The sequence below is a fragment of the Bos grunniens genome, chromosome 25, assembly GCF_055505025.1.
Source record: "Bos grunniens cultivar Pamir isolate PY7600 chromosome 25, Bosgru_T2T1.0, whole genome shotgun sequence".
Classification (NCBI taxonomy): Eukaryota; Metazoa; Chordata; class Mammalia; order Artiodactyla; family Bovidae; genus Bos; species Bos grunniens.
Genome location: NC_141189.1, coordinates 29926090 through 29953324, shown reverse-complemented (window position 1 = coordinate 29953324; position 27235 = coordinate 29926090). Strand labels below are relative to the sequence as shown.

Genomic DNA, 27235 nt, shown 5'->3' with positions numbered 1-27235 from the left:
TAAAAATAAGGAAAGGTTTGGAGAATTATTGTGACAGTGACATGGTGGGAGGAAGAATCTTTTAAGTGAAAAACTTTTGCCCAGGGATGTGAGAATTGGACTATAAAGAAAGCTGAGAGCCAAAGAATTGATGCTTTTGAACTGTGGTGTTGGAGAAGACTCTTGAGAGTCCCTTGTGACTGCAAGGAGATCCAATCAGTCCATCCTAAAGATCAGTCCTGAATATTCATTGGAAGGACTGATGCTGAAGCTGAAACTCCAATACTTTGGCCACTGATGGAAAGAACTGACTCACTAGAAAAGACCCTGATGTTGGGAAAGATTGAAGGCAGGAGAAGAAGGGGATGACAGAGGATGAGATGGTTGGATGGCATCACTGACTCAATGGACATGACTTTAAGTAAGCTCCAGGAGTTGGTGATGGACAGAGAAGCCTAGTGTGCTGCAGTCTATGGGGTCGCAAAGAATCAGACACGACTGAGCAACTGAACTGACTGAGGGGCAAAACTACAATGTCTAGACACATCTGCTGCTGCTGCAAAGTCACTTTAGTCGTGTCCAATTCTGTGCGACTCCATAGACAGCAGCCCACCAGGCTTCCCCGTCCCTGGGATTCTCCAGGCAAGAACACTGGAGTGGGTTGCCATTTCCTTCTCCAGTGCATGAAAGTAAAAAGTGAAAGTGAAGTTGCTCAGTCGTGTCCAACTCCTAGCGACCCCATGGACTGCCGCCTACCAGGCTCCTCCGTCCATGGGATTTGCCAGGCAAGAGTACTGGAGTTGGGTGCCATTGCCTTCTCCTCTGCTAGAATTTATTAATACAAAAGTCTGCTTCCCTAGATACCAACTTTTGACATTGTTGCCCAGAATATACATTAAATATAGAATTCACGATGTAATACTGTGCAGTACTGATGAAGTATTTATTTAGTACCTGGGAAGTGTTTTCTTTTGCTTTCATTATAAAAGCAATATAAGTCAACGGTAAAAAAGTCAAACAGAGAAGAACAGAATAAACTGAAATGTAAAGGTCTCACCCTACACCAACCACCCATTTCAACTCCCCAGAAGCTATTACTTTTGTTAAGGGCTTTTCTATGTAGTCATAAGGAAATAATGCCTGTTTACTGGTTCTTTAAACAAATGGGACCATTCTATACATTACTGTTTTGAAGTTACTTTTTGTATTTTATAATAGCCTGGATTTGGTATCTTGTCACATACAGCTTGGCAAATAGATGTGGAAACAGTGGAAACAGTGGCTGACTTTATTTTTGGGGGGCTCCAATATCACTGCAAATGGTGACTGCAGCCATGAAATTAAAAGACGCTTACTCCTTGGAAGGAAAGTTATGACCAATCTAGACAGCATATTAAAAAGCAGAGACATTACTTTACCAACAAAGGTCCATCTAGTCAAGGCTATGGTTTTTCCAGTAGTCATGTATGGATGTGAGAGTTGGACTATAAAGAAAGCTGAGCACCGGAGAATTGATGCTTTTGAACTGTGGTGTTGGATAAGGTTCTCGAAAGTCCCTTGGACTGCAAGGAGATCCAACCAGTACATTCTAAAGGAGATCAGTCCTGGGTGTTCATTGGAAAGACTGATGTTGAAGCTGAAACTCCAATACTTTGGCCACCTGATGCAAAGAGCTGACTCATTTGAAAAGACCCTGATGCTGGGAAAGATTCAGGGTGGGAGGAGAAGGGGACAACAGAGAATGAGATGTTGGATGGCATCACCGACTCAATGGACATGAGTTTGGGTAAACTCCGGGAATTGGTGATGGACAGGGAGGCCTGGCATGCTGCAGTTCATGGGGTCGCAGAGTTGGACATGACTGAGTGACTTAACTGAACAGCTTATAAGTATTGTATGATATTCCACTTATTAGGGATGCAGGAAGAAGTTTTGACTAGCCTCCTAGCATAAGAAATTCAGGAGAAATATCTGCAAAATAATGACAGTTCACAAAATTATATGATTAATAAACATCATACATAAGTTCCCCACAGAATATAAGTTGTACGGTAGCCAAGTTTTTAATCTGTTTTGTTCACTGACAAGTCATGGGTGCCCAATAAATATTTGTGGGGTAAATATATTTTCACATATATATGGATCTATATAGATATTTTAAATTTCTCTATATATTGACCAATCATCCTCCAAAATTACTGCTTCATTATATACTCTTACAGGACTTCATCTGTAGAGCTCAGTTTATTGGAAATAGTGAATGCTTGTGTATTAGTTTCCAGTTGCTGTAACGAATTACCACAAATGTAGGTGCTTAGAACAACCCAAGTTCATATATTCCAGTTCTGGGGGCCAGAAGTGCAAAATCGGTTGGCAAGAATGTGTTCCTTCTGAAGCCCTCAGAGGAGAACTCATTCCCTTGCCTTTTTCAGCTACAAAAGGCAGCATTCTTTGGCTCGTGGCCCCTTCCACATCATTCCAACCTCTGTTTCCATTGTCACATCTCCTTCTCAGACTCTCACCCTCTGGTCTCTCTCCTTCCTTTATATGGACACTCATAATTACAGTGGGCCCACCATGACAATCCAAAATACACTCCCCATCTTGAAATCTCTAAATGAATAATGTCTGCAAAGCCTCGTTTGCCATATAAGGTAACATATTCACAGGTACAAGGGATTAAAACATGAACATCTTTGTGGAGCCATTACTTTGCATATCACAGCTGGGAATCAGGTTTGAATATCAGAGTTGTTACTTCAACATGCATATCCTTCATACGTGTTGAGTCCCTACTTATCATGTCCTGAACTAAATGCCCTAACTAGTTGACTGGTCTTGGCCAAATTACAAAAGCTCCTTGGACTCCATTTTCTCACTTGCAAAAGTGGAGGGATTCACATGAGTCTCATAGGAATGGCTATGTGGAGAATGTCTGCAGACATTCTTTTCCATTTAATCAACATTTAGGAAATACCATATACTGTTTAAATCTTGACAAAATGTAAGTAAAGTACTAGACTAAGCAGTAAGAGGTAGAGAAACAGATCCTCTTGCTGCGTGATCGGTTGCACCCAACTCTTTTGCCACCCCATGGACTGTAGCTCGCCAGGCTCCTCTGTCCACAGGATTCTCCAGGCAAGAATACTGAAGTGGGTTGCCATGCCCTCCTTCAGGGGATCTTCTAGACCCAGGGATTAAACCTCATCTCCTGCATTGGCAGGCAGATTGTTTACCACTGAGCCATCAGGGAAGCCCTGTAAACTGCTGATGTTGATATAAATCAGTACAGGCTTTCTAGAAGGTGATGTGGCACCATGGATGTAATGAAAACCCTTACATATGTTTGTTCTCTTTATCCTACTAAGTACCCACTTCTAAAGTGCATCTTACGGGCATGGTTGAATTTATGTCTGAAGATACTCAATAAAATAGTATTTACAATATGACAGGGGGAAGTGGAAACAGGCTCAATGTCCACTAATAAGGAATTAGGTAAATGAGTATGGTACATTTGCATTGTAGAAATCTCATCGGCCATATATCTAAGAGAATTTGGGGGCTTCCCCGGTTGCTCAGTGGTGAAGAATCCAGCTGCCAACACAGGAGACACAGGTTCGATCGCTGGGCTGGGAAGATCCCCTGGAGGAGGGAATAGCAACCTACTTCAGTATTCTTGCCTGGGAAATCCCACGAACAGAGGAGCCTGGCAGGCTATAGTCCATGGGGTTGCAAAAAAGTCGGACACAACTTAGCAACTAAACAGCAACAGCATTTCTTACAACTGAATGTGACTGTACAATTACCTCAATAAAACTGTCAAAAAAGAATTTTGTAGAAGAATATTAAATACCATGTTCACAGATTTATCAAATGAGAGCAACAAACTCTCGATTTAAATCAGAGTTACTCATTATATCAGTAAAATAAGTATGTGTGGTGAGAATTTATATACCAAAAAAAAGACAAAAACTAAAAGCGTAGATGATGTTACAGTAGTAATTTCTGGTAATAGAATAACAAATGATTTTTATTTTTGCTTACTTATACAGTATTTTTTATTTTCTAATCATGGAGGTTGGGGAAAAAGGGAGGTACATACAAAAGAATTTCTCTAATTAGATTACAGGCATTTCTACCTACAGAACAAATACCTAGGTGTCCCCCTAGTGGAAGACTAGACAAGGCTACACCGAGTACACCTGGTTGCGACTTTTTACAGAGCTAAGAACCCACCTTGGAGAAGGAAATGGCAACCCACTCCAGTATTCTTGCCTGGAGAATCCCATGGACGGAGGAGCTTGGTGGGCTACAGTCCACGGGGTCGCAAAGAGTCGGACACGACTGAGCGACTTCACTTAAGAACCCACCTGCCAATACAGGAAACGTAAGAGAGGCGGGTTCGATCCTTGGGTGGGGAAGATCCCCTGGAGGAAGGCGTAGCAACCCACTCCAGTATTCTTACCTGTAGAATCCCATGGACAGAGGAGCCTGGCAAGCTATAGTCCATAGGGTCGCACAGAGTCGGACACGACTGAAGCGACTTAGCAGCAGCAGCAATTATAGTCAAGACCTTTCGAGAGAAACAAGAAGCTGAGATTAACAAACTATTCTGCTTATACAAACAATTTTTAAAAGAGGGGCCCATTGCAAAAGAAAGGAGCAAACCTCACCCTGGGCAGCAGGTGCTACCAATTCTAAGTGCAATCCTTAGACTGACAATTAACTTTTTCAATGGATAATGTCAGGGAGCTCAGTTCCTTGGGTTTACATCTCCTCTCTCGCTTTGTGGTAGCTTGTGGTCTAGTGGGTCTAGGCCGCCTGACTCTCAAATCTAAAATACAAACAAGGTGAAACCTGAAGCCCGCAGCAGACACCTGTTGAGAGCGATAGCACCTCCCCGCGGACTCCACGAATCTTCGATTCCTCTAGGTTCCTCTTCGGCTGCGTTCGGCCGGCTCCCGTCCTGTCGGGCTCGGCTCTCTTCGGCTACGTTCGGCGGCTTTCGTCTCGGACTCGGCTCCCTTCGGCCACACTCGGCTCTCTTCGGCATGGTCCGGCCCACTCTCGTCTCAGACTCGGCTTCCTTCGGCTACGTTCCGCCGCCGCCCCGGAAGGGCACCCATGGAGCCGGGCTCGCCGGCTCGAGTGACGGCTATGGCGCCGCTTTTGGAATATGAGCGGCAGCTGGTGCTGGAACTGTTGGACGCCGACGGACTGGTAGTGTGCGCCCGCGGGCTCGGCGCGGACCGGCTCCTTTATCACTTCCTCCGGCTGCACTGCCACCCGGCATGCCTAGTGCTGGTGCTCAACACGCAGCCGGCCGAGGAGGTGCGGCCGGCCGCCGGCGCGGGGGACAAGGGGACCCCGAGAGGGCTGGGGAGCCTCCTGAGTGGACGCAGGCCTCGCGCGGAGGCCAAGCCTCTGAGGGCGATGCGGGGCCCTGACGCGGGCGGGAGGGCGTGGAGTAAGGGTCCCGGAGGTAGATGCAGGCCCCTGGCGCGGGTGCGGGAACGCTGAGACGGTGGGAGAGGTCCGGAGGTGGTTGCAGGACGCTGACGGAGGTGCCAGGACCCTGAGAGGGCGGCGGGGTCCTGAGGGAAGATGCGGGACCGTGACACAGGTGCGAGGACCCTGAGAGTGTTGGAGGGTCTCTGCGAGCAGTTAGGGGAGTTCATTTGAGGAGGATGGAGGTGGGGAGAAGGATCGGAGGTCTCTGGAGAGGGTGGGAGGATTCTTGGAGGAGGATATGGGTGGGAATAACGAGGCAGTCCTGAAGTTGGATATTAAGGGACTTGCTGGAGGCAGAGCAGTGAGGTCCCTAAAAGGGAACAGTGATGGGGATGGAGGAGTCGCTGAGGGGAATGGGAACTTAGGAGACGCTGAGGCTGGGGAAAACTAAGCAGGGAAGAGGACGTCCTGGGGGTTCACCCAGGCTTTGGGACAAGGGGCATAAGGTCAGAAGGGAAGGGAGCTGGAAGCTGAGCGTATTCCGAAAGGGTGCGTGGGTCAGGGAGAGTAAAGGACCCTGAGGAAAATAGGATACACCTGTGTTGTGGGATAGTGACAGGTGTCATAGCCTGGTTGACAAGTCTGATGAGCCCTTAGCTATCTAGAGCAGGTGGCCTCAAGGGAAATGCCAGCTGAGAAGAGTGACCATAAACTCCTAAGAGCTGGGCACCGGGCTGATTCATCTGGGTATCCCTAGTGCTCGACTGGGACTTAGCACGACAGGTGCCCGCCAGGAAAAGTGGCATGGAACTGAAGATGTGAAGAACCAAAGGTCCCACTGACGTGATGAAATCCCCTCTGGGGGGACCCGGACAGAACTAATAGTCTAAAACCACCTGGGGAAAGGGTTCCCTTATTATCTTCTCACATGGTACACGTGACTGCAAAGCCACCTCTGGCAGGCAGTATTTTCTAGGTAGCAGTCTTTTAGCCCAGGATTTTAAAGTCTTTTTGTTGTTAAACTGCTAATAACATCTCAAGTGCAATGAGTCTTTAGTGCAAACCCCAAAACAAAAATAAAACCCTAAGTAAATGTCAATTGATTGATTAGTGTTAAGTAGTAATTTGTGTGTTCATTATAAAGTTCATAATCTCTGAAAAAGGCAGCGTGTTTTAAGTACAAATGCTGCTGCTGTGCTATGCCGTGCTCAGTCGTGTCCTTTTTGTGACCCCATGGACTGTAGCCTGCCAGGCTCCTCTGTCCCTGGGATTCTCCAGGCAAGAATACTGAAATGGGTTGCCATTTCCTTCTGCAGGGCATATTCCCCACCCAGGGATGGAACCCAGGTCTCCTGAATTACTGGCAGATTCTTTACCTCTGACCTTCAGGGAAGCTCTTTAAATAAAAACACTTGCAACCTATTAAAAACTGCCCTGTATTAAATAGTCTGCTAATCCAGTTTAATTTGATTTAGGAGTATTTTATCAACCAGCTGAAGATAGAAGGAGTTGAACATCTCCCTCGCCGAGTAACAAATGAAATCACAGGTAGCAATCGCTATGAAGTGTACACGCAAGGCGGTGTGATATTTGCAACAAGCCGAATACTTGTGGTTGATTTCCTGACTGATAGAATACCTTCAGATTTAATTACCGGTGAGAATTTGAAGCCTTATTGTTATTTGCATGTAAGTTTCTTTTTTTCCCATGCTTGTCTGTTCTCTCTGCTAAACTCCAGACTAGAACCTTGTAAACAGCATTGGATGTTTTTTTCTCAGCATTTTTCTTCCAGGTGTTAACACAATACCTGACACATTTTGGATGCTTAGTAAATATTTATGGCCTGAATAAGAAACTAAATGTAAGATGACATTTCTGTGTTTTTTAAGCTCGTATTCAGTCAATGCTTAGTAATTGGTGGTTGCTTTTAGAAGCTAATCAGATTTGAATGTTTATAAATATTCTTCGTATATCCCTTAAAGTAGTTTGGTTTTTCTTCTTTAAAGAGTATTTTTTTTTTAACCATGATTTTGAAATTTTCAAAACAATTTTTTTCAGTGTCATTTACTTACAGTGTTACATTGGTTTCGGGTGTATAACACAGTTAATTCTATATTTTATAGATTATACTCCATACAAATTTATTATAAAGATTGACTGTATTCCCTGAGCTGTACATTACGTCTTCAACTTGTTTCTTTTATACTTAGTACTTTGTGCCTCTTGATCTGCTTTTCGTATTTTGCTTCTCCCCCACCCCTCTCCTCACTGGTACCACTAGCTTGTCTGTTCCTGTTTTTTTACATTTGTTTTTTTACATTTTTTACATTTGTTCCTGTTCATTTGTTTTATTTTTTAGATCCCACATAAAAGTAAAAACACAGTATTTGTCTTTTTCTGTCTGACTTACTTCTCTTAGCATAATACCCTCCAGGTCCATCCATGTAGTGGAAAATGGCAAAATTTCATTTTTTATTATGACTGAGCAATGGATATTTATATATATATATAGCACGTCTTCTTTATCCATTCCTCTACCTGTGGATATTTCAGTTGAATCTTATAGATAATGCTGCTATGAACATTGCAGTGCATATATCTTTTTCAATTAATGTTTTTATTTTCTCCAAATACCCAGGAGTGAAGTTGCTGGACCATATGGTACTTTTCTTTTTAATTCTTTGAGGAACCTCCATACATTTTCCATTGTGGCTATACCAATTTACACTCCCACCAAGAGTGCACAAGGGTTCCTTTTTTCCCCACAACATCAAAAACACTTATAACTTCTTGTCTTTTTCACAATAGGCATTCTGAGAGGTGTGAAGTGATATCTCATTGTTTGTCTCTGTTGGCCAGTGTTGGAAAAATGCCTATTCAGGTCCTCGGCCCCTTCTGTTTTAATCAAGTTTTTTTCTTTTTTTTGATACTGAGTTGTATGAATTTTTTATACATTTTAGATATTAATCTTTTATTGGAAATATTGTTTGCAAATATCTTCTCCCATTCAGTAGGTTGCTTTTTCATTTGTTGGTTGGCTTCTTTCACTGTGCAAAAGCTTTTTAATTTGGTGTAGGCTCATTTGATTATTTTTGTTTTTGTTTCCCTTGCCTAAAGAGACAGATTCAAAAAGTATTGCTAAGACAGATGTCAGAGAGCCTACTGCCTATGTCTTCTCCAAGGAGTTTTATGGTTTCAGATCTTAAATGTTGGTTTCTAGTCCATTTTGAGTTTATTTAATACAGTGTGAGAAAAATGTTCTGATTTCATTCTTTTACATGTAACTGTCTAGATTGCCCAGCACCACCTATTGAAGAGAGTCTTTTCCCCATTTTGTTGTGGTGGTTTAGTCACTAAGTCATGTCCGACTCTGCGACACCATGAACTGCAACACGCCAAGTTTCCCTGTCCTTCATTATCTCCCAGAGTTTGTTCAAGTTCATGTCCTTTGAATTGGTGATGCCATCCAACCATCTTGTCCTCTGCCGCCCTCTTCTCCTTTTGCCTTCAGTTTTCCCATCATGAAGGTATTTTCCAGTGAATCGGCTCTTTGCATCAGGTGGCCAAAGTATTGGAGCTTCAGTTTCAGCATCAGTCCTTCCAGTAAATATTCAGGATTGATTTCCTTTAGGATTGACTGGTTTGATCTCCTTGCAGTCCAAGAGACTCTCAAGAGTCTTCTGTAGTACCACAATTTGAAAGCATCAGTCTTCAGTACTCAGCTTTCTTTATGGGCCAACTCTCACATCCATACATGACTACTGGAAAAACCATGGATCTGACTATACAGACCTTTGTGAACAAAATGATGTTTTTGCTTTTTAATACAACGTCTAGTTTTGTCATAGCTTTTCTTCCAAGGAGCAAGTGTCTTTTAATTTCATGACTGCAATCACTGTCAGCAGTGATTTTGGAGCCCAAGAAAAGAAAATCTGTCACTACTTCAACTTTTTCCCTTTCTATTTGCCATGAAGTGATGTTAATTAATTGACCACATGCTTGAGTTTATTTCTGGTCTTTCTGTTCTGTTCCATTGATATTTGTGTCTGGTTTGGGGCCAGAACCATACCGTTTTGATTGCTATAGCTTTGTAGTATAGTCTCAAGGAAGGTGATAGCTCCAGTGTTGTTCTTTTCTCTCAAGATTGGTTTTGCTCTTTGAAGTCTTGTGGTTCCAATCAAATTATTTGTTCTAATTCTTTAAAAAATGTCATAGATATTTTGATTTGGATTGCATTAAATCTGTAGATAGCTTCAGGTAGTATGGTCATTTTAACAATATTAATTCTTCCAGTTCATGAACAAAATATATTTCTATTTGTCTTCAGTTTTTTTCATCGGTGTCATAGTTTTCAGAAATCAGATCTTTTACCTCCTTGGTTAATTTATTGTTAGGTATTTTATTCTTTTTGATTAAGTTGTAAAATGGATTATTGTATTGATTTCTCTTTTTAATACCTAATACTTAGTGTAAAGAAACAAACAGATTTCTGTATATTAATCTTGTAGCCTACAACTTAATTTATGTATTCTCAAAGTTTTTTGATGGAGTTTTTAGCATTTTCTATATATAGTATATATTTGGAAATAGTTTTACTTCTTCATTTCCAATTTGGATGCTTTTATTTCTTTTTCTTGTCTGCTTGCTGAGGGCAGGCCTTTTAATACTATGTAAATAGAAGTGGGGAAAGTGGACATCCTTGTCATGTCCCTGATTTTAGAGGAAAAACTTTCAGCTTTTCACCATTGAGTATAACATTAGCTGTGGGTTTGTTATAAATGGCTTTTATTATGTTGAGGTGTGTTCTCTCTATCCAACTTTGTTGACAGTTTTTATCATAAATGGATGTTGAATTTTGTCAAATGCATTTTCTGTATCTATTGAGAAGATTATGTGATTTTTATCCTTTTTGTTAATGGTTCAGTATTCACAAGTCAAGTTTCAATATTGAACCATCCTTGCATCCCTGGAATAAATCACACTTGGTCATGAAGTGTGATCCTTTTTATATATTGTTGAATTCAGTTTGCTAATATTTTGTTGAGGATTTTTGCATCTGTGTTCATCAGGGATATTTTCTCTTTTTTATAGTGTCTTTTTCTGGTTTTGGTATCAGAGTAATGCTGACCTGGTAGAATGAGTTTTGAGGTGTTTCATCCTCTGATTTTTTTGATAGTTTGAGAACCATAGGTATTTACTTTTCCTGTAATGTTGGGTGGAATTCCTAGCCCTAGATTTTTCTTTGTTGGGATTTTTTTATTAGTGATTCAGTTTTTATTACTAGTTAGATATTTTATTTTTTTCTGATTCAGTCTTTGAAGATTGTATGTTTCTAGGAGTTTATCCATTTCTTCTAGGTTGTCCAGTTTGCTAGCATATAAGTCTTAGTATATTCTCTTATGACTATTTATATTTCTGTGATATAAATTGTAAGTTTGCTTCTTTCATTTCTAATTTTATTTGGGCCCTTCCCCTTTTTTTTGTCTTGAAGAGTCTTGCTAAAGGATCAATTTTGTCTTTTCAAAACAAAAAACAACTCTTAGTTTATTGATCTTTTCTATTGTTTGTTTGGTTTTTTTGGTCTCTATTTGCACTCAGGTTTTTATTTTCTTCTTTCTGCTGACTTTGGGCTATGTTTTTTTCTAATTCCTTTAAATGGAAAATTAGGTTGTTTACTTGAGAAGTTTCTTGTTTCTTGAGGTAGGCCTATATCACTTTAAACTTCCCTCTTAGAACTGCTTTAACTGTATCCCATGACTTTGGAAAGTTATGTTTCTGTTTTCATTCATATCAAGGAATTTTTAAATTTCCTATTTGATATCTTTGTTGGCCTATTGGTTTTTTAGTAGCATGTTGTTTATCTACATGTGTTTGTATTTTTCCATTTTCTTCTTGTATTGATTTCTGGTTTCATTACTGTTGTAGTTGGAAAAGATCCTTGATATAATTCCACTCTTCTTAAATTTACTTAAGGACTTAAGTCCTTCTAGGACTAGTATGCTAGTCTTTTTAGCATTTTTCACTTTATTGTATGTTTTAGTTCTGATTGGCTCTTTTTTGTATTTTTCTAGTTCTTTGTTAAAGTTCTCACTATGTTCCTCTGTTCTTTTCCCAAGTTCAGTCAGTCAGTAAGTTCAATCGCTCAGTCATGTCCAACTCTTTGTGACCCCATGAACAGCAGCATGCCTGGCCTCCCTGTCCATCACCAACTCCCGGAGTCCACCCAAACCCATGTCCATTGAGTCGATGATGCCATCCAACCATCTCATCCTCTGTCGTCCCCTTCTCCTCCTGCCCTCAATCTTTCTCAGCATCAGGGTCTTTTCAAATGAGTCAGCTCTTCGTATCATGTGGCCAAAGTATTGGAGTTTCAGCTTAAACATCAGTCCCTCCAATGAACACCCAGGACTGATCTGCTTTAGGATGGACTGGTTGGATCTCCTTGCAGTCTAAAGGACTCTCAAGAGTCTTCTCTAACACCACAGATCAAAAGCACCAATTCTTCAGCACTCAGCTTTCTTTATAGTCCAATTCTCACATACATACATGACCACTGGAAAAACCATAGCCTTGACTAGACGGACCTTTGTTGACAAAGTAATATCTCTTCTTTTTAATATGCTGTCTAGGTTAGTCATAACTTTCCTTCCAAGGAGTAAGTGTCTTTTAATTTCATGGCTGCAATCACCATCTGCAGTGATTTTGGAGCCCAGAAAAATAAAGTCTGACACTGTTTCCCTATCTATTTCCCATGAAGTGATGGGACCAGATGCCATGATCTTAGTTTTCTGAATGTTGAGCTTTAAGCCAACTTTTCACTCTCCTCTTTCACTTTCATCAAGAGGCTCTTCAGTTCTTCTTCACTTTCTGCCATAAGGGTGGTGTCATCTGCATATCTGAGGTTATTGATATTTCTCCCAGCAATCTTGATTCCCGCTTGTGCTTCTTCTAGCCCAGCGTTTTTCATGATGTACTCTGCATATGAGTTAAATAAGCAGGGTGACAATATACAGCCTTGACGTCCTCCTTTTCCTATTTGGAACCCGTCTGTTGTTCCATGTCCAGTTCTAACTGTTGTTTCTTGACCTGTATACAGGTTCCTCAAGAGGCAGGTCAGGTAGTCTGGTATTCCCATCTCTTTCAGAATTTTCCACAGTTTATTGTGATCCACACAGTCAAAGGCTTTGGAATAGTCAATAAAGCAGAAATAGATGTTTTTCTGAAACTCTCTTGCTTTTTTGATGATCCAGTGAATGTTGGCAATTTGATCTCTGGTTCCTCTGCCTTTTCTAAAACCAGCTTGAACATCTGGAAGTTCACGGTTCATGTACTGCTGAAGCCTGACTTGGGGAATTTTTGAGCATTACTTTACTAGCGTGTGAGATGAGTGCAGTTGTGCGGTAGTTTGAGCATTCTTTGGCATTGCCTTTCTTTGGGATTGGAGTGAAAACTGACCTTTTCCAGTCCTGTGGCCACTGCTGAGTTTCCCAAGTTCAGTGAGCATTTTTATGACTCTTATTTTAAACTCTTTATCAGGTAAATTACTTATCTCTGTTCCTTAGGGTTTTTTCCTCAGAATTCTATCTTGCTCTTTTGTTTGGAACATATTCTTCTGTATTCTCATTTTACTTGACTTTCTCTGATTGTCCCTATGAAGTTAGGCAACACAGTTACCTTTCCCAGTCTTGAATCCATGTCCCGGTGTGGGCATGTCCTTTGCAGTCTGTGTGCCCCATGGGTGCTTTTGGTGGGAGAGCTGGATCTGAAGAGAGCAAAGACTGCATCTTCCCTGAGAGTGCGCTGGTGGAGCTGTCTTGTTGGGGGATAGGGCTGGGGCAGGAGGGGCTGGAGCAGGAGCCTGGTACAGGCTGGTAGGGTGGGAGGGGCGGCGGGGTCCTGCAGGGCAGCTGGAGCACCAGGCAGCTTTCAGTCTGCTGCCTCTGCTGAGACGTCTAGGCATACTTGCTCTCTTCAAGAGTGGAATCTAGGTTTTCTGCAGCCCACTGGTAAGCCCCACTGGTTTCCAAACCAGCCAAGGGGGCTCGTCTTCCCAGTGCTGGACCCCTGGTACCCAATGTGGGGTTCAAACCCCTCAGTCTTCAGAGAGGATCCCTGAGCCTGCAAGATCTCCTTCCTCTTCTGGGCCACCCACTGGGGCTGTGGGTCCCAACGAGATCTCTTTTCCTCCCCTCCTGTCAGACTCCCTGGGGTTCTTTCTCCATAGCCTTGGTTGTAGGAAAGCCGTTCTACTGGTCTACAGGTCATTCTGAGAGAGAGTTGCTCTGTATGTCATTGTAGTTTTGATGTGTTCATGGTGGGTGGGACGGTGGTGAGCTCAGGGTCTTCAAACTCCACCATCTTGATCCCAACTCTCTCCCATGATTGAAATTAAACTAAGCAGTTGCTTAGTTATTTTGAGAAGAATGGTTTAATGGTAGCCAGAATTAATGTAGAGATAGAATCATTTTTCACTGTTGTTTGTCCTTCGGGAAAGCTTTTCTGATTTCCCCAAAGATAATTGAGGGGCCCCGCCTCTGTCCTCCCCAGTCAGAGCACTTCAGAACACCACACTGTATTTGCCTGTTTGTCTATCGCTCATGAGATGGCAAGCCTCCTAAGAGTAAGGAACAACTTCATCCCAGGCTGAGTAACTGGTACATAGTAGATACCAAACACACATATGTTAGGTGAATGATGTATGTATATACTGTGGTCTTCAGTGAACTTCTAAAGGGCAGAGAGGTGCTGAAATTCATAATTGACCTTCCTACAATATCTAACACATTGCCCTGAGCCTCAAAGACCCTCAAGAAATATTTAATGCATAAATGTATGAATGACTGTTTTTTAATGGAAATGTCATTTGTAATACTTTATAATTTTATGTATTTGTTTTTTCTGTGCTGGGTTTTCATTGCTGAGTGGCCTTTTCTCCAGTTGCTTTGAGCAGGGGTTACCCTGTAGTCGTGGTGTGTGGGCTGATTCTCATTGTGGTGTCTTCTCTTGTGGAGCGTGGGCTCTGGGGCACACGGGCTTCAGTAGTTGTGGCTCCCAGGCTCTAGAGCACAAGCTCACTAGTTGTGGTGCCTTGGCCTAGTTACTCCATGACATGTGGAATCTTCCCGGATCGGGGATTGAAATTGGCAGGCAAGTTCTTTACCACTGAGTCACCAAGGAAGCCCTGAACCAATGTTTCATATGATTCATAGTGAACTGATTGATGAAAAGTTTTGCTGTACTTTTATATTTATCAGTTATAAGCCATGACAGGGCTGTACAGTTAGGGTCAGACTCGGTTGACTTTGAAGGGTAACACCACTGCTTACAAGCAAATTACTTAATTTTCCAAAGTCTCAGTTGTCTCATTGCTTACGTTGAGAAAATAGTGCCTTGTGAAGTTATCATAAGGACTAAATGAGGTAAAATAAATATAATTGCTAGTACAGTACATGGTACATAATAAATAATAGATAATAGCAAAAAATAAAGGCTTTGTATAGCCCAAAATCTTGATACATTGTAATAAAATATTTTACTGCTTGTTGCTGCTGCTGCTAAGTCGCTTCAGTCGTGTCTGACTCTGTGCGACCCCATAGACGGCAGCCCATCAGGCTCCGCAGTCCCTGGGATTCTCCAGGCAAGAACACTGGAGTGGGTTGCCATTTCCTTCTCCAATGCATGAAAGTGAAAGGGAAGTCGCTCAGTCGTATCTGACTCTTCACGACCCCATGGACTGCAGCCCACCAGGCTCCTCCGTCCATGGATTTTCCAGGCAAGAGTACTGGAGTGGGGTGCCATTGCCTTCTCTGTTACTGCTTGTTGGTTTCTTATAAATTTAGCTTTACTTAAGTCCCAGGGACGGGAAGCCTGGTGGGCTGCCGTCTCTGGGGTTGCACAGAGTCGGACACGACTGAAGCAACTTAGCAGCAGCAGCAGCAGCAGCAAGTTGATAAAATGGAAAAAAGTATTGAAATGACCACTAGATGTCAGTATTACTCTGTGACTCCCAGTAACAGGTCAACCTAATTAGGCAGAAAGCAATCTGAATCGAAGGACTATGCAAAGTGTAGTTTATAGGTGGTTCCTAATTAAAATGCCATTCCCATTTCTGATTGATTCCCAGCCAATAATGAAGCTGGAGCTGTTAGTGCTCCTTGGCTGAATAGAATGCAAATGAGCCAAAGAAATGAATCCCTTCAAATGCTGCAACCCCTGGGATCATCGTCTATCCCCCACATTCTCCCAGCCCCCGTAGGAGCTTTCAACACAGCTGTTACAGACCAGTGTCCTAGGAACATGTAACCCCCTGGGAAGTCCTGAATGCACCAGCCCTAACTTGTTCCTGTCACTAGCTCTTAGCATCACTGCACCCACCCTAGGCATCCCTGCCAACATGACTTCTCAGTAGTGGGAGAACTGTGAAAATATCTCCCCAGATTATACTTTCAAACATACAGGGAAAGAGGGTCCTTTCATTGTTTAGCATATTCTGACATCTCTAAATAGACCTCAGAACACACTTTCCTTGGGAAACTTAAAGGAAAAAAAAAGTTCCATGTTAGATTTGCATACCCAGTGCTGTAATTCAGCTTTATCGTCATTCAGACTGTATGTCATTTTTAACATTAACTATTAGTAAAGATCAGTTGCCAGTGGTTCCTTATTTGGCAGGAATGAGATAGGTGCTGGAGACAAAGATGACAAGATGGCAGGGTGCTGTCCTGAGTTAGGCGGCCTCTGGGTTGGAGCTCACCGTCACCAGGTGCAGCTGTGTGACCTTGGGCAAGTTTCTCCACTTCTGTGTGGCTCAGTTTTCTCTCATTTCTCTTAGGATTATTGTGAGGGTAAACTGACATCAGGTGTATGAAATTCTTTGCATTATGCATGGCACGTAGTAAGCACTCTCTGAGTACTTCTTTTTATAATGATCTTGTGCCCAAGCAGGAGGAGATAGGCGTAAAGAAATAATTACAGTGCAGCAAAATGAGATGCCAAAATGTGGCACTAGAACTGTACCCGGAAGCCTAACTTACTTGTACTTTTTTAAGGGGGAGGGGTGCGTGGTCCTCAGATGATGTCACCTAGTAGGAAGAATATAGCTGTGTTATCAGACACTCATGATTTGGAACCTTTGGCCTCCATTTACTTGCAGGGTGACCGTGGTCAAGTTGCTTTTTCCTGATCTCTATAGTAATACCTACCCCATAGAGTTATTTTGAGGATTCAGTGAAATAAAAATCTATAAAAATACCTAAGCCCAGTGCTTAGGGCTGGGATAGAGTATACTTCTCTTCTCCCTCCTCCTTCTGGCTTCCAAAAGAATGACAACCTTTTGGAGCACACCATTTTCTTAACTTGAGATTCACCTTTTCTTTAGAAGTCTATTTTCTAACTTTCATGTCCTATTTCATCCAGGACCACAACTGTGGCCCAGAAACATATTTGGAAAAACCCACCTGCTAGGTACTGAGTATTTTCTGAGTAGTAGATTAGCTGTGCACATATACTGGTGTTGGCTTCCCCTGGAAAAAGGAAGTGGCAACCCACTCCAGTATTCTTATCTGGAAAATCCCAATCCATGGGATTGCAAAAGAGTCAACTAAACAACAACAACATTTACTGGTGTTATTGAAAATCCTTTGTCTACAAATTTCTACTTAGCACTATTTATTTTTACTGTCTTTGAAAAGCAGTTTGCTTGGCTAGAATAAATTTCAGCTCCATCTACCTCAATCTACATTTAAATACCAAAACAGTAGAATCTGAATTGAGTCTACTGAACTACTAGGAGTCATGGGTTACTATTGTCATTTTCCAAACCCCAGGAGTGATGAGAATGGGAGCAAAAACATGCCAGTGAGTTTACAGCAAATATATATGGTACCCGGCTTAGTTTAGGTCTAAAAGGCAAGAATTGTCATAGAATAATTGACATCTGTGCACTCGTGTCATTTCACGTCTCTCTCTAATTTCCCACTGCACCACAGAGGCGTGTGTCTATGATATATGCACATGAGAAATCATCTGGTCCAGAACTCTCTTTTTCTAATTAAAGAAACGTGTATATCCTTGTTTTTGCAATTCAGAGGTGTCATTGTCACATCCACCCCACAAAACAGATGTTTAAGCATTTTTTTTTTAGATTTTTATTTCAAATAGACTAATTTATCTTTCAGTAGAATATACTCTGATTCTGAAAGTTGAATTCTTATAATAAGTGAAGCAGATGTTCCCCAGACTTCTGAAAGGCAGCTATTTTGCAAAGTTCACATCTGATTCACATATAAAAGAACAAATGGCCCACTTGACTTGGAGAAATTCTTCTTCCACCAGGTCAGACACACCCCACCTCAGGGCCTTTGCTCTTACCCTTCTTTCGGCTGGAACTCTTGTGGCCCACATGGTCACAAGGCTCACCCTCTCATCCCCATCCAGCCTTTACTCACTTAAGACCTCAGTGAGGCATACCCTATCTGAAATTGCAAATCCTAAAAAATACAACAAACTAGTGAATATGACCAAAAAAGAAGCAAACTTACAGATACAAAGAACAAATTCGAGGACTGTCCAGTGGTTAAGACTCCATGCTTCCACTGCAGGGGTCATGGGTTCCACCCCTGGTCAAAGAAGTTCCACGCGCCTCAAAGTGCAGTGAAAAAAAAAAAAGAACATACTAGTGTTACCAGAGAGTAGAGGGAAGGAAGGGGCAATATTGGGGTAAAGGATTAGTAAATACAACTATTAGATATAAAATAAGCCACAAGGATATATTGTACAACATGGGTAATATAGCCAATATTCTATGATAGCTATAAATGGAGTATAACCTTTCAAAATTGTGAATCACTGTATTATATACCTGTAACTATAATATTGTATATCAACTACAATTTTTTTAAAGATTAAATAAGTAAGAAAATTTCAAACCACCACCTCTTACACATACTCCTTGTCTTCCTCTGATTCATTTTTTTCCCTCAGCACTTATCCCTTATAACAACTAAATATCTTACTTACTTATATTACTTATTGTAAATGCCACAGGACAGCTTTTCGTGTTTTGTTAGTGGCTGTATCCTCAGCCTAGAATAGCTTGCCTATGCTCAAATAAGGCATTCAGGAAAACTGTGATGAATAAGTGAAAGCAAGCATAAAAATGACATGTCTTTGTGCACTCTAAATTATGATTTTTCCCCCCTCAGGCATCTTGGTATATAGAGCTCACAGAATAATCGAGTCTTGTCAAGAAGCATTCATCTTGCGCCTCTTCAGACAGAAAAACAAACGTGGTTTTATTAAAGCCTTCACAGACAACGCTGTTGCCTTTGACACTGGCTTTTGTCACGTGGAAAGAGTGATGAGAAATCTTTTTGTAAGGAAGCTGTATCTGTGGCCAAGGTAAACAGCATTATGTGACCAATTTCTGCAAGAGAAACTGGTGTACTTTAATTTCACACTTTAATGTAGTATTTATTGTCACTGTACTTGATACATGCTAGTCAGGTTTATAACAATGCACCCAAGTATAGATAAATGGTCACCACATTTGTTATTCTTTTGATAAAAAAGAGAGATTTGTTGGTTATTTTTCCAGTAGTCCAAGGCCATCACTTTCTTGTTCATTTAGTGAAATCCCTAGGGATCTGGAGGCTCATGTGTACAACAGAATTAGGTGAACTACAAATTTACTGGCTAAGATTCTAACTTCCACTTTGAAAACTACCCATCAGCAGCGGGGAAGAGGATGGGATAAATTGGCAGATGGGGTTGACATACATTACTGTAAATAAAATAGAAAACTAGTAGGGACCTACTGTATAGCACAGGGAACCACTCAGTGCTCTTTAATGACCCCATGGGAAAAGAATCTAGAAAAGGGTGGGCATATGTATATGTTAAGGCTTCCCTGGTGGCTCAGATGGTAAAGAATCTCCCTGCAGTGCAGAAGACCTGGGTTCAGTCCCTGACCCTTGCCCTATTTGACTAACACTTCTGGCTCAGAGGTTAAAGTGTCTGCCCACAATGCAGGAGACCTGGTTTCGATCCCTGGGTCGGGAAGATCCCCTGGAGAAGGAAATGGCAACCCACTCCAGTATTCTTGCCTGGAGAATCCCATAGACAGAGGAGCCTGGTAGGCTACAGTCCACGGGGTTGCAAAGAGTCGGACATGACTGAACTAATTCACTTTCACTTTCCATTTATATGGTTAAAAGTAATCCTGAAAACATTGTCACCTGGCTTTCCATTTTGCTTCTTAATTACATTACATTGTTGTTCGGTCACTCAGTCATGTCTGACTCTTCGTGAGCTGGTGGACTGCAGCACACCAGGCTTCCCTGTCCTTCACTATCTCCCAGAGTTTGCTCAAATCCATGTCTATTGAGTCAAGGATGCCATCCAACGGTCTCATTCTCTGCTGCTCCTTCCTGCTCCTTCCCCTTCTGCCCTTAATCTTTCCAAGCATTAGGGTCTTTTCAAATGAGTTAGTTCTTCACATCAGGTGTCCAAAGTATTGGATTTTCAGCTTCAGTATTAGTCCTTCCAATGAATATTCAGGACTGATTTCCTTTAGAATTGACTTGTTTGATCTTCTTACAGTCCATTTACAAAAAGCTGTTCGAGTAAACACAGGGCTCTTACAACTTTAGAAAATATTTTTTAAATGTTTGTCTTTTTAGATTCCATGTAGCAGTAAACTCGTTTTTAGAACTGCATAAACCCGAAGTCGTAGAAATTCATGTTTCTATGACACCTGCCATGCTTGCTATACAGACTGCTATTCTGGACATCTTAAATGCCTGTTTAAAGGAATTAAAATGCCATAACCCGTCGCTTGAAGTTGAAGATTTATCTTTAGAAAATGCTATTGGAAAACCTTTTGACAAGGTACTCTATTTCTCTTCCTTTTTAAGCACTGTTTATGATGATGTAATTTTTAAGTATGCAAGTTATTTTAATATTTATAATGTTCTCAGTAGGAATTTGTTGTCATTTTAAAATTAGGTTGGAGGTGATTTAAAGTATATCTTCTTTGGTTTACTGGAAAGTAATTTGTAGTCGAATACATTGATTGGCATCTAAGCATAATTCTGATTTTTGCAATTATACAATGACTGTCTTTTTTTTTTAAGTATATGTAAGAGAACATATGTAAGAGAACTTTCCTGGTGGCTCAGATGGTAAAGTGTCTGCCTACATTATGAGAGACCCGGGTTCGATCCCTGGGTTGGGAGGATCCTCTGGAGAAGGAAATGGCAACCCACTCCAGTACTCTCGCCTGGAAAATCCCGTGGACGGAAGAGCCTGGTAGTCTACAATCCATGGGGTGGCAAAGAGTCGGACACAACTGAGCGACTAAACTTTCACTCCAAGAGAACGATGAATAACCTTTTGCTCTGAAACGACAATATTTGAATATCTACAAGTAGAAGAGTGTACATAAGAATGCTTCGTAATTTATTGTGATCTCTTATTGGGAATAAAAATAATTGGGATGTGTTTTGATTACTAAGGAATGTGAAACTTGCTCTGTCTTAAAATTACATTCTGAAGTGAGAAAATGGTAAGACTGTAGTCTAGGAATGTTTATTTCAACTAATTTTTTCATCATAGATTAATATTAATACAGGTACATAAATGTCTAAGATCAAATTGTATGTCTAGAAAAAAACTAAAAAAATTCCAGGCAGCTTTTTTTTCATATTTTTGTAGAACAAGTTCTTTTCTTTCAAATTCTGAATCAATCTCTTTGTCACTAAAAATAATGCATAGTGAGTTTTAAAAGGGAAAAATTTAAGTCCTTATTTTTCTGATTCTTCCAAAAAGTCTTTTTACTGTGGAATAATGATGCATAAAAGCCATTCCATGTGTTTTGTGCCTCTGTTTTTAAAATGTATTTTAATTTAGTGCCTAGTATACCAAAAACACCTCTCACATTCTTCTAATGGTACATATATCTGTGTGGTGGTGGTTTAGTCACTAAGTTGTGCCTGAGTCTTGTGACCCCATGGAGTGTAGTCCGCCAGGCTTCTCTGTCCGTGGCATTTCCTAGGCAAGAATACTGGAGTGGGTTCCCATTTCCTTTCCAGGGAATCTTCCAACCCAGGGATTAAACCCGGGTCTCCTGCACTGCAGGCAGATTCTTTACCACTGAGCTACCAGGGAAGCCCCCGTATATGTCCCTAGAAAAGCAAAATATAGCCAGATATGCTTTGCACTAAATTTCTGTAAGTCATCCCCTGGTCAGTGAAAGTCAAAGTATTGTTTTATGTATTCATCTCATAACCAAAACAAAATATAGGCATAATTTGCATTTGTTAGAAAATTTAAGTTTTGTTAATGGTTTTAGAAAAGATTTTTACAAAAGATGATGTACAAAAGACTTACATGTCCCAGTTTATCTAGGACAGTCACAGTGTCTGCCTGTTGTCCTGGAGTAATTATTAATAGTGTCATTTCATTTTCACAAGAGTTCCAGTTTGGACAGTAGATTATTTGGTCTTCTAAATATTACTTCCGTTCAGTATTAAATGTGTTAGATAAGATGCCATGTAGTGAAACTGCTTCTGAAGCATGCTGCATTATCCATTTTAGTTACAGAATCAGCTTGTGAAGGAGATATGCATATATATAGCTATGGATATACATAAAGCTGTTCTGTGTTTTAGACAATTTTTTAGGATCTTAAAAAGTATTCAGATTTATTTGGTTGTTAAATATTTTCTCATCCTTGAATCACACTTAATAATAAACACATCTTTCATAGCAGCAAACTGTGGTCTGATGATACTAATTTGATACATGTAGCTTCCCTGGTTTATGTCTTCTCCATCATCCAGCTGGCTCTCACATCTCTATCCATACAGGACTTGGCAGAAGTTAAATGTATCTGAATTACTTGCTTTGATTCTGCATAAAAGTGAATAATTGAGTATCTGATGTTTATCAGGACCTTTGTCTCCTAATAATGTAAATGCGGGTAATTATGAATTGACTATATCTGATCATAAAGATTGTAGTGATGACACTCTGCTTTACATTTGGAAAATCGAACATTCTAATTAGGACATTCTGAGTCTTATGAACTTAAATTTTCTGTCCACTTCCTTGGAAGATAATGTTTTTTGTTTTTATTTTTTAAAACCATTGTGGTAAAGCTTACATAACAAAATTTACCATTTTAACCATTTTTAGGTATACAAGGGATAATGTTTGTTGCAAGTATCATTTGTATTAATAATAGCTATATTAAATATCTCTTAGCAATATTTTATTCTTGTTTTAGACAATTCGCCATTACTTAGATCCTTTGTGGCACCAGCTTGGAGCCAAGACTAAATCCTTGGTTCAGGATTTGAAGATATTACGAACCCTGCTGCAGTATCTCTCTCAGTATGATTGTATCACATTTCTTAATCTTCTGGAATCTCTCAGAGCAACAGAGAAGGCATTCGGTCAGAATTCAGGTGGGACATAAAAATACTAATATTATTCTAGGAACTGACTTGAATGAAGTACTAGATTTTGTTGGGGAGTCAGGTGTGCAGAGTGCTGTATTCAAGTACATGATATACTGAGATGTCAAATTATGTTTTATGTTCATAGCACAAGGATATAGATTTCATTGATAGCTAATGTTTCTACCTAATTCTGTTCTGTATATTAATATTCATATCCATTCCAGGCAGTTTTATTTCTAGAAAAGACCATATATCACAGGTAGTCCCCAGCTTAGAAATAGGTTGTATTCTGAAAGTTGTTACGAACTTGAAATTCATTTCCCTAAAGAAACGGCAAGGGAATATGGAGTTTCATTAGCCAAAGAATGAAAAGAGATTTGTAGGGAAGCATACATATGCCGCTGTCCACCAACTCGATTTTCTACCAGCCACATTCTTGCCTCATTACTGTGACTTTTCTCACTGTCTGGCAAGACCAGTGATTTTTAAAGTGTGCCCCAGGGGCCCCTGGGGCCAAGATTTAATAAAGTTAATATTTCTTATTGCTTCATCAGGAACTTTCTTGAGTCATAAGCTACAAATGCACAGTGTTGAAGAATGCATTGATTGCTAGTGAACTTTGGGTCCACTGCCTTCATCTGTGCTTGGGCACCAGCAGCAAAACCCACCGACGCTTTTGCACCATCATTAGAAACGTCAACACCGTGGGGGAAATTCAGTAATAGTACTAGTATGAGAGTAGTTTTGAGCTCACAGACCATCCCCCTGAAAACGTCTTGGGGACCCCCAGGGATCTGTAGGCTGCACTTTGAAAACCACCAGTCTAGCCAAACAGTGACAGAGACCATAACAAGGGAGGTGTGGTTGGGAGATGAACAAGCTGGTGACTGGTTGATATATAGGTCGTGTGACCTTCAGAGATTCTCTGAAGTTAACCATAAATTGAAAGCTTTTTTGTTTTCCACTTAACTTTTTATGTTAGGTTGGCTCTTTCTTGACTCCAGCACCTCAATGTTTGTAAATGCTCGAGCAAGGGTTTATCATGTTCCAGATGCAAAAATGAGTAAAAAAAGCAGACTGCCTGAAAAACTGGAGATTAAAGAAGAACAAGGTATCTTGTATGATTAAGTCTTCAAACATGTCTTTTGTTTACATATTTGGTATGGAAAAGCTTATCAAGTTACAGTATAACTTTAAATCTCATTCGACTGTGTGAAAAATAATTACTTGTTACATGTAACATATGTGATCTATGTTAAAAAATATTTGGAATGGATTCATTGCCAGGGGATTCCGAATAACTACTACATAAGAATGGTGGTGTTTTTTTTTTTTTTTAACTTCAGAATAATTACTGTTTGGGCACTTAAGGTCTTAGTGGACTGTTTTAACATCCCATTTCAGTTCAGTTCAGTCACTTAGTTGTTTCCAACTCTTTGCAACCCCATGTACTGCAGCACACCAGGCCTCCCTGTCCATCACCAACTCCCGGAGTTTACTCAGACTCACATCCATTGAGTCAGTATGCCACCTAACCATCTCATCCTCTGTCATCCCCTCCTCCCACCTTCAATCTTTCCCAGCATCAAGATCTTTTCAGATGAGTCAGTTCTTCACATCAGGTGGCCAAAGTATTGGAGCTTCAGCTTCAGCATCAGTCTTTCCAATGAATATTCAGGACTGATTTCCTTTGGGATAGATTGGTTGGATCTCCTTGCAGTCCAGATCAGATCAGATCAGATCAGTTGCTCAGTCATGTCCGACTCTTTGTGACCCCATGAATCGCAGCACGCCAGGCCTCCCTGTCCATCACCAACTCCCGGAGTTCACTGAGACTCACGTCCATCGAGTCAGTGATGCCATCCAACCATCTCATCCTCTGTCGTCCCCTTCTCTTCTTGCCCCCAATCCCTCCCAGCATCAGAGTCTTTTCCAATGAGTCAACTCTTCACATGAGGTGGCCAAAGTACTGGAGTTTCAGCTTTAGCATCATTCCTTCCAAAGAAATCCCAGGGCTGATCTCCTTCAGAATGGACTAATTGGATCTCCTTGCAGTTCACGGGACTCTCAAGAGTCTTCTCCAACACCACAGTTCAAAAGCATCAATTCTTTGGCACTCAGCTTTCTTTATAGTCCACCTCTCACATCCATACATGACCACTGGAAAAACCATAGCTTTGACTAGACGGACCTTTGTTGGCAAAGTAATGTCTCTGCTTTTTAATATGCTGTCTAGGTTGGTCATAACTTTTCTTCCGAGGAACAAGCGTCTTTTAATTTCACGGCTGCAGTCACCATCTGCAGTGTTTTGAAGCCCAAGAAAATAAAGTCTGACACTGTTTCCAGTTTCCCCATCTATTTGCCATGAAGTGATGGGACCAGATGCCATGATCTTAGTTTTCTGAATGTTGAGCTTTAAGCCAACTTTTTCACTCTCCTCTTCACTTTCATCAAGAGGCTCTTTAGTTCTTCACTTTCTGCCATAAGGGTGGTGTCATCTGCATATCTGAGGTTATTGATATTTCTCCCGGCAATCTTGATTCCAGGTGTGCTTCATCCAGCCCAGCGTTTCTCATAATGTACTCTGCATATAAGTTAAATACACAGAGTGACAATATACAGCCTTGACATACTCCTTTCCCTGTTTGGAACCAGTCCATTGTTCCATGTCTGGTTCTAACTGTTGCTTCCTGACCTGCATACAGATTTCTCAAGAGGCGGGTCAGGTACTCTGGTATTCTCATCTCTTTAAGAATTTTCTTTTTAGTTTTTAGGAAACAGAGGTACTAGAATGAGGCAAATAATGGACTCTGTTTCACACTCATCTATAACTATTATAATAAATATATATTGAATATTGTTGGCTTTTTAAGACATATAAGTGAAAGTGAAAGTTGCTCAGTCATGTCCAACTCTTTGCCACCCCATGGACTGTACAGTCAGTCCATGGAATTCTCCAGGCCAGAATGCTGGAGTGGCTAGCCTTTCCCTTCTCCAGGGGATCTTCTTCCCAACCCAGGAATCGAACCCAGGTCTCCCTCATTGTGGGCAGATTCTTTACCAGCTGAGCCACCAGGGAAGTGCAAGAATACTAGAGTGGGTAGCCTATCCCTTCTGCAGCAGATTTTCCCAACCCAGGAATAGAACCATTATCTCCTGCCTAGTGCAAAGATCTATTTCAAAACTTAATTAAATACATTAGTAATACATTTGAGTACTTACAGAAATAAAAGTTTTATTGTCTGCTTATATCTCATGTTGAGCATTAGGAAAATCATGGAGATTTTAGAAATAATAAAAACTGTTATTCTGTACTGATTCCTTTATTTTGTATAGCAGTTTATATATAACATCACAGTTGACAGCTGACACGTAATCATCTCTTATTAGTGACCATGCATATGACTTTCTGTCAAGGCGTTATGGAGCCTGTGTTAATCTGGATTTGAAGTGTCTTCATTTAGACCATAAGGAGACCTTCTCAAGAATCTGGATTCTCTCTGTAGAGCATTATGAAGGAAGCGCAAAGGAATAGGCTTGTAGAACAATGCCTGTGTTATTTGTTGTTTTCAAAGCCTTTGGAATACTTTATGGATTAACATTATCACATAGAATGAGATTATCATTTATTTCTATACAGAAACAAAAAAGGACCTGGTCCTAGAAAGCAACCCAAAGTGGGCAGCACTCACGGAAGTTTTGAAGGAAATTGAGGCAGAGAATAAGGAGAGTGAAGTCCTTGGTGGTCCAGGTAGGAAAAAAGGAGATGATGACATTGGCCTTCAAAATCTGGCAAATGAGTCCTTTTGATTAGCTCTTTAAAAATAACTTAACACTATTATTTTGTCTATAGAATAAGAAGAATAAGTGCCACATCACCAAAATCTTAGTGACAACTTCCTTTCTGTTTATTGGATGGTTTTTCTCCAAGTTCAGTCATTGTATATTCATGAAAACAGGTTGTTTTACTGGTTGAGTTCTTGGGAAAACTTCTATTTAAAAATATAGCTAATCAACTATTATGTATAGAATGGATAAACAACAAGATCCTACTATATACAGGGAACTCAAATCAATATCCTGTGATAAACTGTAATGGAAAAGAATATTAAAAAGAATGTATGTATGTATATACCTGAGTCACTTTGCTGTATAGCAGAAATTAACACAACATTATAAATCAATTAGACTTCAATTAAAAAAGATAAAAGATGCAGCTAATCTCCACATATATGTTCACCAGGCTTTAAAGCTTAGAGTCTGGAATCCCCAAGGAGAAAGCTAATGGGCTTATGTTTTAAGTTGTCAGCAAGTCTTTTCAAAGAAGCCTTAATTGGTCTATGGAG

The 27235-nt window shown here is 40.6% G+C and overlaps 1 protein-coding gene and 1 long non-coding RNA gene across 13 annotated transcripts in view; one reads left to right on the top strand and one right to left on the bottom strand.

The window, feature by feature from the left end:
* Positions 1-5144, bottom strand: part of LOC147345385 (uncharacterized) — an 87728-nt gene extending 82584 nt beyond the window's left edge. For 4 of the 9 annotated variants that reach the window (XR_015154704.1, XR_015154698.1, XR_015154699.1 and 1 more), the window contains exons 1-2: positions 4857-4992; positions 4445-4552 (exon numbers count right to left, since the gene is read on the bottom strand). This is a non-coding gene — a long non-coding RNA (uncharacterized LOC147345385). Of the gene's footprint in view, positions 1-3991; positions 4350-4444; positions 4553-4652 lie in introns of those variants that run through there. The other 5 variants (XR_015154696.1, XR_015154697.1, XR_015154701.1 and 2 more) reach the window with 5 other exon arrangements.
* The window catches only part of ERCC4 (ERCC excision repair 4, endonuclease catalytic subunit), a 41293-nt gene continuing 19161 nt past the window's right edge, over positions 5104-27235 (top strand). The window contains exons 1-7 of one of the 4 annotated variants that reach the window (XM_086375694.1): positions 5104-5310; positions 6906-7086; positions 18633-18828; positions 20109-20316; positions 22715-22895; positions 23872-24000; positions 26530-26640. In XM_086375694.1, the coding sequence (XP_086231820.1) occupies positions 5104-5310; positions 6906-7086; positions 18633-18828; positions 20109-20316; positions 22715-22895; positions 23872-24000; positions 26530-26640 (1213 nt within the window). Of the gene's footprint in view, positions 5311-5465; positions 5603-6905; positions 7119-18632; positions 18829-20108; positions 20317-22714; positions 22896-23871; positions 24001-26529; positions 26641-27235 lie in introns of those variants that run through there. The other 3 variants (XM_086375697.1, XM_086375698.1, XM_086375695.1) reach the window with 3 other exon arrangements.